This window comes from Vombatus ursinus, unplaced genomic scaffold (genome assembly GCF_900497805.2).
Source record: "Vombatus ursinus unplaced genomic scaffold, bare-nosed wombat genome assembly UNPS02009770.1, whole genome shotgun sequence".
NCBI classification, from domain to species: Eukaryota; Metazoa; Chordata; class Mammalia; order Diprotodontia; family Vombatidae; genus Vombatus; species Vombatus ursinus.
Genome location: NW_020949548.1, coordinates 18,563,821 through 18,580,199, shown reverse-complemented (window position 1 = coordinate 18,580,199; position 16,379 = coordinate 18,563,821). Strand labels below are relative to the sequence as shown.

At 45.5% G+C, this 16,379-nt stretch overlaps 2 protein-coding genes across 3 annotated transcripts in view; one reads left to right on the top strand and one right to left on the bottom strand.

Moving 5' to 3' along the window:
* Window positions 1-2,146, bottom strand: part of OTOG (otogelin) — a 132,509-nt gene extending 130,363 nt beyond the window's left edge. Inside the window, exons 1-4 of the mRNA XM_027852660.1 lie at window positions 2,074-2,146; window positions 1,905-1,968; window positions 1,730-1,849; window positions 1,563-1,617 (exon numbers count right to left, since the gene is read on the bottom strand). Of these exons, the coding sequence (XP_027708461.1) occupies window positions 1,563-1,617; window positions 1,730-1,849; window positions 1,905-1,968; window positions 2,074-2,146 (312 nt within the window). The remainder of the gene's footprint in view (window positions 1-1,562; window positions 1,618-1,729; window positions 1,850-1,904; window positions 1,969-2,073) is intronic.
* A 2,356-nt stretch (window positions 2,147-4,502) lies between these two features.
* The window catches only part of USH1C (USH1 protein network component harmonin), a 68,119-nt gene continuing 56,242 nt past the window's right edge, over window positions 4,503-16,379 (top strand). For both annotated transcript variants that reach the window (XM_027852692.1, XM_027852691.1), the window contains exon 1: window positions 4,503-4,624. In XM_027852692.1, the coding sequence (XP_027708493.1) occupies window positions 4,589-4,624 (36 nt within the window). In that variant the 5' untranslated portion in view covers window positions 4,503-4,588. The remainder of the gene's footprint in view (window positions 4,625-16,379) is intronic.

Genomic DNA, 16,379 nt, shown 5'->3' with positions numbered 1-16,379 from the left:
TATGTCAAAACCAGGATGGGAAGGGATAACTGTACATTTCTCTCATTTTGTCAGAAGCAGAGGATAGTGAGGAGATACAGACTAAGTGCTCAGAGTGAAGGAAAGGGGGAAAAACCCCACTAGTCACCAGTTGGAAAATCAGCACTGAGTTCTACTAACTTTTGGTCCAAAAATTCATATCCTAAAAGTCCTTCTTTTCTTGTGGACTATTATAATTTTTAAGTGAATTATGGAGATAGCGGTTTCCCTATTCTCAACATCATAGAGAAAGTCAGGCAAAGACAACCTCAGAACATTGGAGGTTTCTCTGCAAACTGAGTCTATCAAGACAGTTGGAGAATGACAGCTTCTGTCCTACTGTCTCACTCCCGTCTAACAACAAAAATCAACCTCCTAGCAAGTGGGGTTCTGGTTGGTTATAGGGCCAATTTAGTTACCCACTTCATGATATGGGAAGAACTATAAATTAGGAGCAGAGATAGACAACAATTTGAAGAGGAAACTGGTAAAGGAAGGCAGTGGTAGAAACAAATTTGCCACCTGGCTCTCGACCACCACCACCACCCCAACCAAAACTTTTAAAAAAGAAAGAAAAAGCAAAGAAAGTCACATCCCAAACTCAGCAGGCTATAATTGAAATTCGGAGGAAGGGAAGTTCTGGATTACTCAGATGATTGCTCCACTGTCTGTTTTACTCATGTAGACACACACAGTCTACCAGCACCTGCTGCCAACTATCGCCCCCCATCCCAGATTGCCCTACTTTTCTATCATGCATCTCGGGCAATGATCCCAGGCAGCCTGGGAAGTTTAGTGTGGGACAGAGAGGCCCAGTCTGGGATTCAGGGTAGTGCCCCTGACAGTCAGACAAGAAAGGAAAGAAAGGAAAGAAGGAAAGAAAGAAAGAAAGAAAGAAAGAAAGAAAGAAAGAAAGAAAGAAAAAAGAAAGAAAAAGAGAGAGAGAAAGATGAAGGGAGACTTCTCACTCCCCTCTCCCTGTGGCCCCTTCTTTAGACAATACCCCAAAGCCATTGTCTGTCACCAGTTAGGCAGGTCTACCCCCACCCCCATACACACACAGGCATTCTCACACAAACCCACTTCTAGGTTCAGGGGAACTGGTTCTCATTGTCTGACTTACGGGCCAGCCTGAATGTCAGTTGGTGGAAAGGTTCTATCTATTTGGCCTAAGATGACACCACCCAAGTAGACCTGCCGTACAGTTGACCTGATTTACAAAATCTCGCAGCTGAAAGGGACATTAGGGTTTCATCTAATTCAACTCCTTCCCAGTTCAGGAGATGTCATCCTATAGCCTCCCCAGACGGTCTGCCTCAGCTGGAGCACTGTCCACAGCACAATAGTGCTAAGATTTTCTTTGGCCCAGATCACCCACATGCCCCAACTTTTCTCTGAGTGTACTTCGTGGTCCAGTAGAAGGGACATCACTAACCAACCCTCTTTCCCAGCCAAGAAGAGAGGTGGAGAAATGGGGGCTACAGCAGAGGATTTCTCTCACCCCATCCAGAAGCCCCATACCAGAGTCCCTGCTGTCCCTTTACCTGCTCTTCCCGGCCGGTAGTGGCGTCTTCCCGACGAAACTTGGCCTCTTCAAGGCTAGGGAGGGAAGAGACTCTGGGCTAAGGGAAGCTTAGCTGAGCTTAGTTTAGGGCAGAGGCCGTTAAGCAGTTGCCCCCCGCCCGGACCAAACCAGCCCTTCCCTCCTCACTTGGTCCTCCTCTTCTTTCTCACCCGGATGCGCCAACGAGGTGGCCAGGGCCAGATAAAAGTCGAAAAATCCTTGGGGGAGGGCGGGCAGAGGTGCCTGCAGAGTGCCCTCGGGAGGGACCTTCACCACCCCAGAAGAGTGGCGGATATGAGTCCCAACCTCCCACCCCACTCACCTGCGCTCCGCAGTTCCGGCGGGCGGCGGCTCCGCGCCGCTGCTAAAGGGAGTCGACGTGGTGGCTGAAAATAGAGGGAGGGTTGCAAATTAAAAAGCCTCTAGCTCGAGGTCTCGTCTTCTCTTCCCCCGACCCTCGCTCTGGCTTTCATTCCTAACTCCCAGCTCACCTGCAGGGACCCAAAGACAAAAAAACAGCAGCCAGATCCCAGACGCTGTGGGGTGCGAGGCGAGGACCCCCATGGAGGCCCAAGTTCTAGTTGACCACAGAATGCGGGATGCCTTAGAGCAGGCGAGGGCGCATCTCCGGTAAACCGCAGGCGAGGCCTTTGGGAAGAGCCGCGCCTCTCCCTTTGGTTTTCGTCTGTCCCGTCTGCTTCTTATCCTGTCCCGCCAGTACCGCTCTGTGTTAATCTCAGCCCCAGTGCCTCACTTCTTCGGGGAATCTGGGAGGGCGCGCTAGGACAGCCCAGCTCATTACTATAATTTAGGTGCTACCTGCCTTTCCCCGCCCGCCCTGGGGCGGGAGCCGGGGCTAATCACCTTTCCACGGTGGGCAGGGTCTATTCAATTCAATTCCATTCTAGCAATCAGGTTGGCAACTCCCTGGCCAGGGCACTGTCCCACTCCGGTATGTAAAACAGTCATTGTAGCCTGTTTTCTGCGCCCTGAGCTCAGTTTTTCTCCAGGGTACCTTTGCACTCAGGCACTCTGCTTAATCCGGCTCATTTCTTCAGACCTTTCCAGATCTGGCCCCATGGGCACTGTTCCTACCTATACTTCTGCCTCCCACCAAGCTCCCAACTCCTCCCACCCTCTTCTCCCCTAGAAAAAACCTTGAAGGCCAAGTTTTCTCCCCATCCTTTGCCGTGTCCTGTCTTGTCTGTTGCCAGGCCCAAGCAGCTTAGGAAGACTTTTTAGATTTAGATGAAGGTGAGGGTTGAACTTGAGTTAGGACCTGGACACCACTCCTGCAGGAGAGGGGAGCTTGAGGCTTTGAGGCCGTGTGTGGCCCTCTAGGTCCTCAAGTGTGTCCCTTTGACTGAATCCAGACCTCACAGAACAAATCCGCTTAATAAAAGGATTTGTTCTGTAAAACTTGTACTCAATCAAAAGGTTGCACCCAAGGACCTAGAAGGCCACATATGGCCTGGATGCTGTAGGTTCCCCACCCCTGTAGCCCATCCTGCAAAGGGAAAGAAAGTTCAACTAAAGAGAGTATTTGGTGAGTGTGAATTCAAGCTTTGAAGGAAGCCAATCTCCCTCCTTTCTTCTCCACCCCTTGTATTCTTCCATCCATTTCTCCAAACTCTGACCTCAGGAAAGGATTTCTGGTCTGTAACTAAGGGAATGTGACTCAAAGTCCCCAAGTGTTTGTTTTCAAATTTCACTAAAAAGGCGTCACACTTCCCCCTCTTCTTCCCACCAAATTCCAGGTTGCTGTGAACCTTTGAACAACCAGGAAAGAAGTCCTTTTTTGGCCTACAGAATTCAAGACTTCATAAAGAATTCATAAGAATTCAAGAATGACATAAGACAATGCCTGCCTCCTCACATGATGTGCCCCCCAACACAACTAATTCACATTGAAGTGTAAATATATGATAAATCTGACCTGTTGCCTCTCCCTGGGGTATTTTTACATTGGAATCAATGAAGAATTCACCCAAAGAAATATATCTCTAACACTCAAAGGTCTGCCCTTGATACATGGAATATAGGGGAAGTAAGGTGGGAACACATTAGTTACACTAGGAAATCCACTCCCAGAGGGAAGCCTGCACCCACTTCTCTGAAAAGTGGCAAATAGACCAAGTCCTGGTCCCAGGCTAGCCTTCTAGGAAGATTCACCCTCCTTTGGAACCTCTCTACTCCTATCTACCTCTCCCTGTCCAACTTACTTTTCATACCCTTTCCCTCCCCGAAGTAAGGGTCACTCGTATGAATAAGTCGCCTGCGTTGTAACCTTCCCACAATTTCTCTTCCCTTCTCTCAGTCTGAGGTGTAGTGGGGTGGGGATGGTTTGGAGTGAGATGGGTTGAGGGGGATGGAAATGGGGGGGGGGGGATGAAGGGAGATGGGCTCTGCTGCTTCCTTCCTGGACTGTCAGGGTTTCTGAGGTGAGGACAGTCAGGTGAATGAAACAAGGACGGCCCTGGAGAGTCGTGCTTCAATATCCGAGTCACAAGCTGGCCCCCAAGTGATTGCTGCAGACGCTCTGTAAACTCTGAGCTCCATAAGGAGCTGAGAGCTCCTGGCGACCCTTGGCTAACTCTCCATTTCAGACCCCTACTGGCTGAGTGATTTGGGGAGGAGAGACAAGGGTATCTCAAGGAGTTAGATTCACTTCTGGGCATGTAAATCCATTGTGGACCCAGTCTTCTCAGTCCTTTCAGTCCAGCGCCCCTTCCCTCAAACCCTCCCAGATCTCCAGCCCCGCCCCCTAGCCCTGTGCCCTCCCCCAACCACTCTACGGGCACCGGCCCCGCCCCTCCCTGGCGCACCCCACTTCCAGAGACTCAGGATCCCGCCCCCCACCGGCTTCTCAGCTCTGAGACCTACTTTGCAGCCTCTCTTTCCACGCGTCCCATCTCTGCCCCTCCCAGGGGTTTGTCCCAGTCTAGCTGCCTCCAGTCTGAACCCAGAGAAGTCGCGCGGTTCGGTGCGACACGGCCCGGCCCGACAATGGACAGGAAGGTGGCCCGGGAATTCCGACACAAGGTCAGAGCCACTAGCGGGCAGGCGGGTGGCGCTAGCGCGGGGCCGCAGGAGCTCCGACTCGAGGATACTAGGGAGGAGTGCAAAGAACAGGACAGGCTCCGGTAGCTGGAGCTGATCCTCACCGGAGCTCCGGTGCATGTCCGCTTTCGACAAGGCCGACCTCAGATATTGTGCCCTTAACACCTCCAGAGGATGATCGAGGAACCACCCTCCCCAACTTGGGCCCCTCAAATGGCTTGTCTGGCCAGGAGACTCTAGGTGAAACTCTTAGATAGGGAGAGATGAAGAAAGCAAGCCCGGCTGCCCTCGCTAAGCACCACCATCCCCAGCCCCCTTCTTCTGGAGCAGCCTCTTCATCCATTATACTTCCTGCCCCCTTCTCCCCTCTTTCCCACCCCTGAGAGACAGTTGTATTAACTTGAGACCTGGCTGGGGATACCTACCTTGGGACACCCACCCTGCCCCCTCCCTTTCAAATGGCCGCTGAAACGTGCCCCGCCCCTCCTTCTTCCTCCCCCCCCCCCCCCCCCGCCCACACACCCTGGCTCCCATTCCTGTCCCCGGTCTGACCAGTCAAGCAGGAAAAAAATCACTTGTGGATTACCTTGAAGTTTAGCTTTTGCCCTTTTGCCTCAGGGAGGACTTTCTATCCATATTCCTCAGAATTGTATAAAGAGGCCCTGATGCTCCAAAGAAGGGCTCCTGTGGACCCGGACACCCAGCTAAGGCTTAGGGGTTGGGATACAGAACAGCTCAAAGGCAGATACTGCCATTTTAAGAGAGAAGGGTCCAGAGGCCCCATGAGGGAGCTTGTTCTGGGTGCATCTGACTTTGAAGTTCCTCAGTGTGATGTCTGCCTGTGAGCGCTTGGTGTTTGGTTAGCGTGCGGTCAAACATCAGACTGATTGGAAAAATGGTGGGGTTAATTGGAGTGCCACATCTGGGTAGGCATCCACATCCTAACAGGGTAGAGTTATAACAGTTCATCCTGCCCATGTGGGCTCAGACACCTGTAGGATGTCAGAGCTAGAAAAGCCCATAGAAATTACCAGTCAATAAACAGACAAGCATTTTTAAAGTGCCAACCACGTATATGCCAAAGACTGGGTTGGGTCCATATGCAAAAAGTGAGACTGAAACTATGTGCGCTATTCAGGAGCTGTGGTTCTAAATAGATAAAAAATACATGTGAAAAAAAGACAGAGTGATTTGGGGGGCAGCTGGGAAGATCAGGAAAGCCCTCGAGTATACAGGAGGTAATACTTGAGCTGAGCTTTGAAGGAAGTTAGAGATTCTGAGGCACAGAAATGAAGAGGAATAACACTCCAGACATGGGATAGAGCCCATGGAAAGACAAGGCTCTGGAGTCTGAGGATGTTTCAGTTGCTGACTAGCTAGGTGACCTTGGACAATTTACTTAACCTAGCCTCAGTTTCCTCATTTTGCAAATGACAGGGTTATATTTAAATGGCCTCTTAAAAGCTGTGTTGTGATGTATGAAGAATAACACGAAGGCCAGTTTGACTGGACCATAGAATGCATAAAAGAAGGTAGTCTGGAAGGTCTCAGAATCAGGCTGTAAAGGGCTTTATTCTGGCGGGAGTCACTGGAGTTTCTCGAGCGGATGAGTGACATGGTCAGACTTGTGTGTTTGGACAATCACTTTGGCATCTGTGTGGAGGATGACTTGGGGACAAGGGAGACTGGAGGCAGGGAGACCAATTAGGAAGTTATTTTAATAGTCCAATGGAGATCGTCTTGTTCAACCCCCTAAAAGATGGTAGAGCCAAGAGAACCCTCCAGCCTCTGTTTTCTGATTTCCAGCCCAGCATTTTTCCACTCCACCTTATAACTTTATTGTGGGGCCTGTGATGGGGATGGGTAATGTTATGTAGTGGAAGGATAAACTCTTCCTAAGAAAATGCAGGCTTCCCATGGCAGATTCCATAGTGAGAGCAGGGAAAATTCGATAGGTGAGAATTAGGGGAGAGTGAGAATAGGTGAGTGTCCTGGTTGATGGTAAGCACAGGACAGTTCAGTGCGTAAGAGGACATAAGGGAAGAAATTTCAGCTGATGAGTATTTGGTGAGTGTGGATTTCAAGCAACCCATTTTGAAGAAGCCCAACCCCCTCCTCCCCCACCCCAAGGATCTCTTGTGTCTGGCCTTCAGACTCCAGTTTCACTTGTGCCACTGGGCTGTGAAAGGCAAAGTCCGAGAGGCTGTGTGTGCTTGGTAACAGCTTTGTCTGTGGACTCCTCCTCTTTAAGGAAAGGGTATATGTGTGTGTGTGTGTGTGTGTGTGTGTGTGTGTGAGTGTGTGTGTGTGTGTGTGTGTGTGTGTGTGTGTGTCTCTATCTGTCTGTCTGTCTGTCTGTCTCACTCTGCTTTGGGCTCTTCCTTTAAGGAAGGAGGTTCTGAGGTATGTTGTGAATGTTTTCTGCTCTTCTTTGGGGTCATTCTTTAAGGAAGGAGGTTCTGAGGTGTGTGTGTGTTTCCCCCAGCTCTACTCTGGGGCCTACTGAGCCTACAAACATCACCTTCCAATGGGCTTGAGCCCCTAGTTCAGTACCGTTGTACTTCCATGACTGTTCCCTCATCATACTCATCTTTATGGATTTATGCTCCCAAGAAGTATGTGGGTTGATGAGATGGCAGGGTGGGGACTGGTCTGAACTTTGTACCAAACAGCTGAGGGAGTGGTAGGCCCTAGAGATAGAAGCTTTCCCTAACCTCCCCACCCCCATTCTTTCATTTATGTGCCTGTGCAAAACACACACACACACACACACACACACACACACACACACACACTCCACATGTCTGAGGTTTAAGAATGAGTTTGGAGGGAAAGAATCCCTGGGAACAGCATGAGGGGAAAATGTATTTTTTGCTGAAACTGAACAATCTACCAGTGATTTCCCCAAAATTATTAGTCATTTGAAGCTAATTTTTAACTGGGGGGGTGCTAAACTGTAACATAAATCTCTAGTTTTTTAAAGTGACCTGTGACCTTGTTGCCATCTTTGACATACTGTTTATATAGTAGAGACGGTGCTAGATTTGAAGTCAAAAAACATAGGTGCAAAACCCAACTTAGGACCCCGAGTGACCTTAGACAACCAAGGGACCTCTCAGGCCACAGTTCCAATCGGTAAAATGAAGGAGTCCAACTCTAGTCTGAGACTGCTGAGGTTCCTTCGAGCTCTAAATACGGGCTCCCATCATCTTTCTGGGCTTCTTGCTGGGCTTTAGCACCTTTATCAGATCATAAATTTTAGACCCAAAAGGTATATTTAGAAGCTATTCAGTATAACTCTCTCATTTTACAGATGAAGAAGTTGAGTCCCAGAAAAAGCAAATGACTTGCCCAGAATCACACAAGTAGTATGTAAAAAAGCTAGGTTTGGAAACCAGGCCCTCTGATTCCAAGTTCAGGGCTCTTTCCCCTACAGTGGAGAAAGCATAGGACCTAGCATCCAACATCCCCAAGAACAGCAGAGCTTCCCAACATACTTACTCTACTTCTGGCATCTCCACACTGTCATTATCCAGGAAATAGCCCTTATGAAGGGGGAGCTCACCACCCATACTATCACCAGTGTTTATTTACTACCAAACAAATGCCACAGACTCAGAGGTAAGTCTAAAAGCCCTGGGAATAATGGATAAATTGACTCTATTATAGTTCCTAGTGGCTCTGTGTGAATTGTATTCTAGCAGGCTTGAAGGTATTTCTTTGATAAAATTCTAGAATAGGGAGATATCAAAGAACTATGATCCTTGTAGTGCCAATGACTTCTGAACCAAGACTAGCACTTTGTAGATGAGAGGGAGAATGTTAACTGTCTATTTACTTATTCAAGCAATAAGAATTCATTGTAAATTTACAAGCTGAAAACTTGGATCTTTCAGAGTGGTCTCCATACTGAAGAGTGGACATCTTCCTGCCATTTTTCTGGCAACTTCCATACTCCATTCTTATGTTTCCTATTTGGCTCCCTTAGCCTATCCCTAGTATCTCCTTGCCTTTGCTATCAGATATGGGCAACCAGCTAGGCTCAGTAAAAACCTGCCCCTTCTCTAGAAAGCTCAACCTTCAGATGCTTCTCTGGGTTCTCTGGGTCTGAAAGTAGTTATGAGTTTGATGATCTGACTGCACATGTGATAGAGAAATGGGCAGAGCTGGATACTCTGAGTTATCGTTGCCAGAATGTCACTGATGACCTTACCTCCTGTTGACCTCCCATCCTTCTCCTGCTATTTAAGAGGGAGCAGGACATAGCTCTTAGGTTCATAGATTTATAGTTAGAAGAGATCCCCTCATTTTACAGATTCAGAAACGGAGATTCAAAGAGTTTAAGTGAAGTATCCAAAGGATTTGAACCCAGATCTTCCTGACTCCAAATCCATCACTCCATTCACCACATCCCATTGTCCTACTTGTTTCTTTCCGGTTGCCCCTCCACCCTCCACCAATTTCCTTGACTCCTGGGTATTTTCAGCACTTAGCAGTACCTGGGCACATGGTGGGCATTTAATAAATGCTTATTGATTCACTGTTTTGCTTTGAGTCCCAAGCCTCCCTTTGGATGAGTTAAAATGGGTAGAAATAAAAGCCTGTTGTTTTATGTGAAGCTTGCTCATCTGATTCTCTTTGGAACTCTTTCTAAGATACATAACTGCTATTAAGGACTAGTATATCTGTTTATTGGTTACCTATTACATGCCTACCATTTTTCTGGTGTTGCCTGTATTGGTCTGACTGTATTGTCAGTCTCTGTCCAAAAGAATTTTACAACCTAGCAGTCATAATAATACCTCACATTTGTATAGCAGAACTCTTTCCTCAGGACAAATTTTATTATGATATGCATTGTATAGATGAGGAAACTGAGACTCAAAGCATTTGTCCAGGATTTGACAGCTACTAAAGAATTAGAACCAGAACTGGAACCCATATTTTCTATGGAGAAAAATCCTTCTGGGGGCTGTAGGATCTTACTCTAGCACCAAAAATGACCTCATAGGCCATTTTGCCCAATGCTCTCATGAGGCAACTGAAGCCCAGTAACTTTCAGGGCCACAAAGGTAGTGTCAGAGGTGGGATCTGAACCCAGGACTTCCTGACTCCAGAACCAGTGCTTTTTCTACTAGACCTGTGATCCTATCAGCATGGTTACTTGATCACTAGGACAGCTTGCCACCTTTGCATGCCCTTTCTTGTGGGTGACCTTTTTTCAGGTCTGGTAAATCCACCATAAGGTATCTACCTGATATGCTGGAAAACTTTCTTTTATTTTTTTAATAGTGTGGGTATGCCAGTATAGTAGTAGTAGTGGTGGTGGTAGTGGTAGTGGTAGTATTTATATGGAACTTTAAGGTTTGCAAAGCACTTTACAAATATTGTCTCATTTTATCCTCACAACAACCTTGGAAGGGAAGTGCTGTTATGATCCCCACTTCACAGATAAAGAAACCAAGAAAGACAGGTCAAGAGACTTGTCCATGGTCACACAGATAGTAAGTGTTTGAGTCCACATTTGAACTCAGGTCTTCCCGACTTCTCAGACACCTTACTAGCTATGTGACCCTGGGCAAGTCACTTAACTCGGTTTGCCTCAGTTTCCTCATCTGTAAAACGAGGCAATGGCAAACCGCACTAGTACCTTTGCCAAGAAAGCCCCAAACAGGGTCATGAAGAGTCAGACAGGACTGAAAAATGACTGAACAATAACAACTTCTAGGTCCAGCACTTTAGCCACTACACCACTTGGCCTGTCCATTTGTTATCCCTTACTCATATTACATGAATTGCCCACCATCTTTTCTAGTCATACAGAACCTTGAAGCTGCTCCCAACATCTCCCATCATGCACAAGCCCTCACTGATAGGTAATACATTGCTGCCAAAGGCATTTGGGATCAAAGGACCTGAATTTAGTTCTGACTGTTATTTATTCACTAGCTATGTCCTTTCATTCTGTCTGAATGAGGTATAAAATGAGAATGCTAATATCTATGCTGCTTTCCTCAAAAGAGAAAGCCCATCAGAAACGTTAAAATTCTAATAAATGAAAGTTATCATGAGTGCTCCTCATAAAGATTTTATAGAGAGGAGGAAGTAGACGTAATGGTTCTGAAGTTGTCAGGAATCTCCAGTGTGTGTGTGTGTGTGTGTGTGTGTGTGTGTGTGTGTGTGTGTGTGATTGCAGACAGATAACTAGGATCTTTTTCAACCTTTTGAGATCTTTCCCTCTGGGAGATCTGCAGTACTGATCTTTGAGTACCTTTAAAGTGGCCATTTCCAAACTAGATTTCTTCTGGGTGTGTGGGTTTGGTCAGATTTGGCTGTTTTTTCCTGTTTCATCTTCAAAGTTTGCCCTTAGAATTCTTCAGACCTCTCATAGGATCATAGGTCTTGAATTCAAATATAAAACCATATGTATCCCTATTCAATAGCATCTTATTGGATATAATCAGTCAAGAAGCATTTATTAAGGGCTTGCTATGTGCTAGGCAATATGCTAAGCTCTGGGGATACAAAAAAAGTCAAAACACAGTCCTTTCCCTGAAGAGCTCATAACCTAATTAGAAAGACAACAGGTGAACAACTTGTACAAACTATAGACAAGACTGATGTGTTCAGTTGTGACTGACTTTTTGTGACCCTTTGGACCAACTGACCATAGAGTTTTCTTGGCAAAGATATCAAAGTGGTTTGCTATTTCTTTCTCCAGTTTATGCAGGTAGAAGTTAAATGACTTGCCCAGGGTCACACAGTTAATAAGTATCTGAGGTCAGATTGGAAGCCTGGTCTTTCTGACTCTCCACCTAGTGCTCTATTCACTGTACCATCTAGCTGCACCCTAGATACAGGATAAATAGGAAATAATCAGAAGAGGGAAGGCCCTGGAATTAAGAAGGATTGGAAAAGGCTTCCTTTAGAAATGGGATTTTAGTTAGGACTTGAAGGAAGCCAGGGAAGATGGGAGTTGGAGATGAGGAGGGAGAGAATTTCCAGGCATTGGGGACAGCAAATGAAAATGCCCAGTGCCTAGAGATGAAAGGTCTTATTCAAGGAACAGCAAGGAGGCCTGCATCACTCATCACAGAGTATGTGTGTACTGGGGGTAGGAGAGGGTGTAAAGGGTAATCTAAGAGTTAGAAGAGACCTCAGAGACCTCTGGTCCAACTCATATCTGAAGAAGTATCTCCCTTCTCCCCAATAATGTCTTATGAAAGTAGTGGTCCAGCCTCTGTTTGAAGTGCTCCAATGGGAGAGAATCTACTTCCTCCCTTGACAGCTCATTCAACTTTGGAATAGGTCTAATGGTGAGGAAGTTTTTACTTACATCAAGCCTAAATATGCATCCCTTCTGGAGCTAGACAGAACCAGCTGAATCACTTTCCCTCATGATGGTACTTCATATCCTTAAATACAGCTGTCCTGTCAACGCTAAGCCTCCTCTTCTCCCAGCTGACCATTTCATGTTCTTTCAGCCAATCTTTGCATGATATCATCTCTAAATTCTTTGTCATTCTTTGTCTTCCTTTGTATGCTTTCCAGTGTATGAATGCCCTTCCTGAAATGTGTTGCCCAGAGCCCAGCATAACACTCTAGATGTCATATGACAAGGAGAAAATACAGTGAGCCTATTACCTCCTTAGTCCTAGACACCAAACCTATCAATACAGCCTAATATGGCATTAGCTTTTTGGACTGTCTTTCATAGTGTTGACTCACATTGAGTCTGAAGTCCAACAGAGCCCCAGATCTTTTCAAGATAAACTCTTATGTAGCCACACTTTGCCTATCTTATACTTATGAAGTTGATTTTTTAAATGCAGTATAACAGGGTGGAGAGAGAGAGAGAGAGACAGAGAGAGACACACACAGAGAGAGAGAGAGAGAGAGAGAGAGAGAGAGAGAGAGAGAGAGAAAGCACATGATTAAGGGCACAAATTCCTGCAAGAGGTAAGATGATCAAGGGCACAAGTAGAGGAGATGGCCTTGGTAAGATAGAATGGTGGTGATGTAGTGGGGTTTTGAAATGTGGAATAGAGTAGAAGAGGGAATTTATGACAGATGGTCTCTGTTTTCTCAGATAGAAGGAGGCAAAGACCTTTGCTAAGAGGGAGAGGGAAAAAAATGTAAGGGGTTGGAGAAGAGAAAATTGAGAACAGCTGCTGTGGTGTGCCAAAGTGTCAAGCAGAGTAGCATCAGGAAGGGCCCAATTGAGATCAGTTAGTATGACTCTTTAGTGGTCCCAGTTAGCGCGGTTGTGTTGCTTCTCCAATAGTAACTAATAACATGTTACTAAGAATGGAGAAGGAGGAGGATGGGGGCAAGCCAAGGTTGCCAGTTATGCCTTACTAAACCACAACAGAACAAGGGGACAGAGGACTAGGGGACAGAGGACTAAAGGGCAGAGGACAGCGTATAGTTGAACTGGTCAACCCAGCAGTCAAAACTGTGAGGGGAAGAAGATGAGTCCAGAGTGGAGATAGTGGACTGGGTGAGCAGAGAGGGTAAGGTACTGGAGGTCATACTATAAGGGTGAAGGTACTGTTAGGATAAATGAGGCAGAGGGAGAGATAGAAGCATAGGAGGTTATGACTAGAGAATGAATTTCAAAGTTCTGCATCATGGAGGTAGTAAAGATGTAGGTGATGGTGAGATCAAGGACATATCCATTCATTTGTATGTGGGGGTGGAAGAAACTAAGAACCTAGGAGATCAGAGTGTTTGAGACAACATAATATAAATTTGAACTCTCCAAATACTCTCTATGATGACTGAGTATGAAGTCAGTTTGGGAGGCAAGTCTTAGCTTCCATGGCTGCCTGCGCTAAGCACAAGGAATCTGGAGGTATGCCGAGGCATGTGGGTCAATAACTGGTGATGGTTTCAGGAAGTTTGGACTCACTAAACATCAGTTCTATAGCCTTATCCCAGGATGATAGGGAGTGAGGCACACCCAAAAGACAACCCCAGCACAGAACAACCACTTGTCTCCTGAAGGCTTGATTCTATCCCAGCCAGGTCCCTAGTGCCTATGATTCCCTGAGGCTTGGGACCTAAGGTGGGTGTAGTCCTCCTCTGTCCTTGGTACTCTCTTAGGAACAGTAAGTGCCTACTATGTGCCAGGTACTCTAATCCTCATAACAGCATGGCATGATAGAAAGGGTGCTAAAAGTCTGGAAATTTTTAGAAAGGAAACCTGTGTTGGACACTTAGAAGCTATGTGACCCAATATGACTCATGTGGAAATATGTTTAATATAATTGTACATGTATAATCTATATCAGATTGCTTGCTGTCTTGAGGAGGGGGGAAGGGAGGAAGGAAAAAATAATTTGGAACTCAAAATCTTATGAAAGTGAATGTTGAAAACTAACCTTTCATGTAATTAGAAAAAATAAAATAATATTAAGTAGGGAAAAAAGAGTGTGGTATCCAAGATATATAAACAATTAATTAATATATATGAGATGAATAACCATTGCCCAATAAATAAATGGTCAACAGAAATGAACAAGCAGTTCTCAAAAGTTGAATTGCAAAGTATCTACAACCACATGAAATAATGCTCCAAATCACCAATAATAAGAGATGAAAATCAAAATAACTCTGAGGTTTTACTTCATATGCTGCAAATTGGCAAAAATCACCAAAAAGTAGTAATGGCCAGTGTTGGAGGGCTTGGAGAAACACTAATATACTGTTGGCAGAGCTGTGAAATGCTACAACCATTTTAGAAAGCAATTTGGAATTATGCAAATAAAGTGAAGAAGAAGAAGAAGAAGAGGATGATGATGAAGATGAGGATGATGATGAGGATGATGATGATGATGATGTGTGACCAAGAGCATATGGGTTTGGCCCTCAGGGCCAAAGCTTTCTCATTTGATAACAGTTGTACTAACCTAATCTCATAGTGAGGAAAATGCTTTGCAAACCTTACAATGCTCTGTCAAATTTACTAGTTATTACACATGCTACTTTCTTCCCCTAATTAATTTGGGTACTTTATGTCCCCTTGCCCTTTCCAAATGTCATTTCCCATCCACCTCAGCCATCTGTCTTGAGCACCTCTAGCAACTACAGCCCAAAGCTTGAACTAACAGAAGACAGACCATAGTCCTTCCTCTTCCCACAATAGTTCAGGGTCAGAAGAGTGTCAGCCAAGATAGTCCTGGGCAGTGCTGACCCTGCCAGAGAAGTGGGGGGGGAGCTAACTGGTAGTAAATAGTCTCGTCCCCAAATGTTTATAGAATGTAAGTCCTTCAGGGGCTATAGATAGAAGAACAGCAGTAATGAAATGTGAGCTAGGGGTCCAAGAAAAAGAGAATCAATGTAATAACAGCAAAATCAGGCATTTCTACAGCTCTTTCAAGTTTGTAAAATTAGCATACTTGCACCTCACAACAGCTTTGTGAGGTAGGAATGGCAGGAATTATTTTCCCCATTTTACAGATGAGGAAAACAAAGACCAGAAGGCAAAGTACCTGCCTCACAGGTGTTCACAATATAGTGGAGGAGATATTGTATGAGAGAAAATTATGACTCCAAGGCTGTGCATAATTAATGCTACATTAATAGTACCTGTAGGAAGTGCTATGGGAAGGATCAGAACAGGGATGAGTAGGGAAGCCTTCATGACATGGGACTCAGTCTAGCATTCAAGGCCCTCTATAGTTTGGTTTGATTCTACCTTTCCAGAATTCCCTCACACAACTCCGTTCCGTGGACCTCCACACATCAGTCAAACTAGAGTACTCAATGTATTCATTATCTCTGTCCCATTTGTTGTTATAGTTCAGTTGTTTCAGGAGGGGTGGTTTTCAGAAGATGGAGATGGGTCATGAAAGGCATCCTAGGAGGGGGAAAGAGTATGAGCAAAGATGTGAAGGCAGGAATGTAAAGGGCATGTAAAGGGCTCTATTTCAGGTATAGTTTGGATAACAGTGAAAAACAGGACTAGTAAGGTAGGTTGGGAAAAGGTTACATAGGGCAGGGAATGAATTAATTGAGACCCCATCAGGCCAGCCACTTAGAAAGGAACTTAGTGAAGAGAGGTTTTTGAATATGGGAGAAAGGGAACAGTTAACTCAATGACCATAGAACCACCTGCAAGCTATGCCATACTGGTATTACACCTCTGCTCTAAAACTTTCAATGGCTCACTACTGTCTACCACATAAAGTTCATATTTCTAGGCCTGGCATTCAAGGCCCTTTATTGCTTGGTTCTGTTTTATCTTTCCAGAATTCCCTTACATAGCTCTAGTCCATGGACCCCCATAATCAGCCAAACTAGACCATTCATTATTCCTAATACATTCCCTCACTTTCTTATTTCTGCACCGTTTGTTATTATTGTTCAGTCATTTCAATTGTGACCCCATTTGAGGTTTTCTTGGCGAAGATACTGGAGTAGTTTGCCCTACCCTTCTCCAGTTCATTTTTATAGATGAGGAAACTGAGGCAAACAGGGTAAGTGACTTGCCCAGGGTCACACAGCTAGCAAATGTCTGTAATAATAGCTAGCATTTACATAGCACTTTAAGGTTTGCAGAGGAGAAAATCGAGGACCAAGTTAAATTAAATGTCTAGGGTATTTGAAGTAGGATTCAGTCACCTGTTCCAGACTCCAAGACTTTGCACTAGCTGTCTATCTCTAATTTTCTCTAAGGTGCTATTTAAATGCAACCTTCTCCATGAAGCTTTTCCTGATCCCTATTCCTCACTGG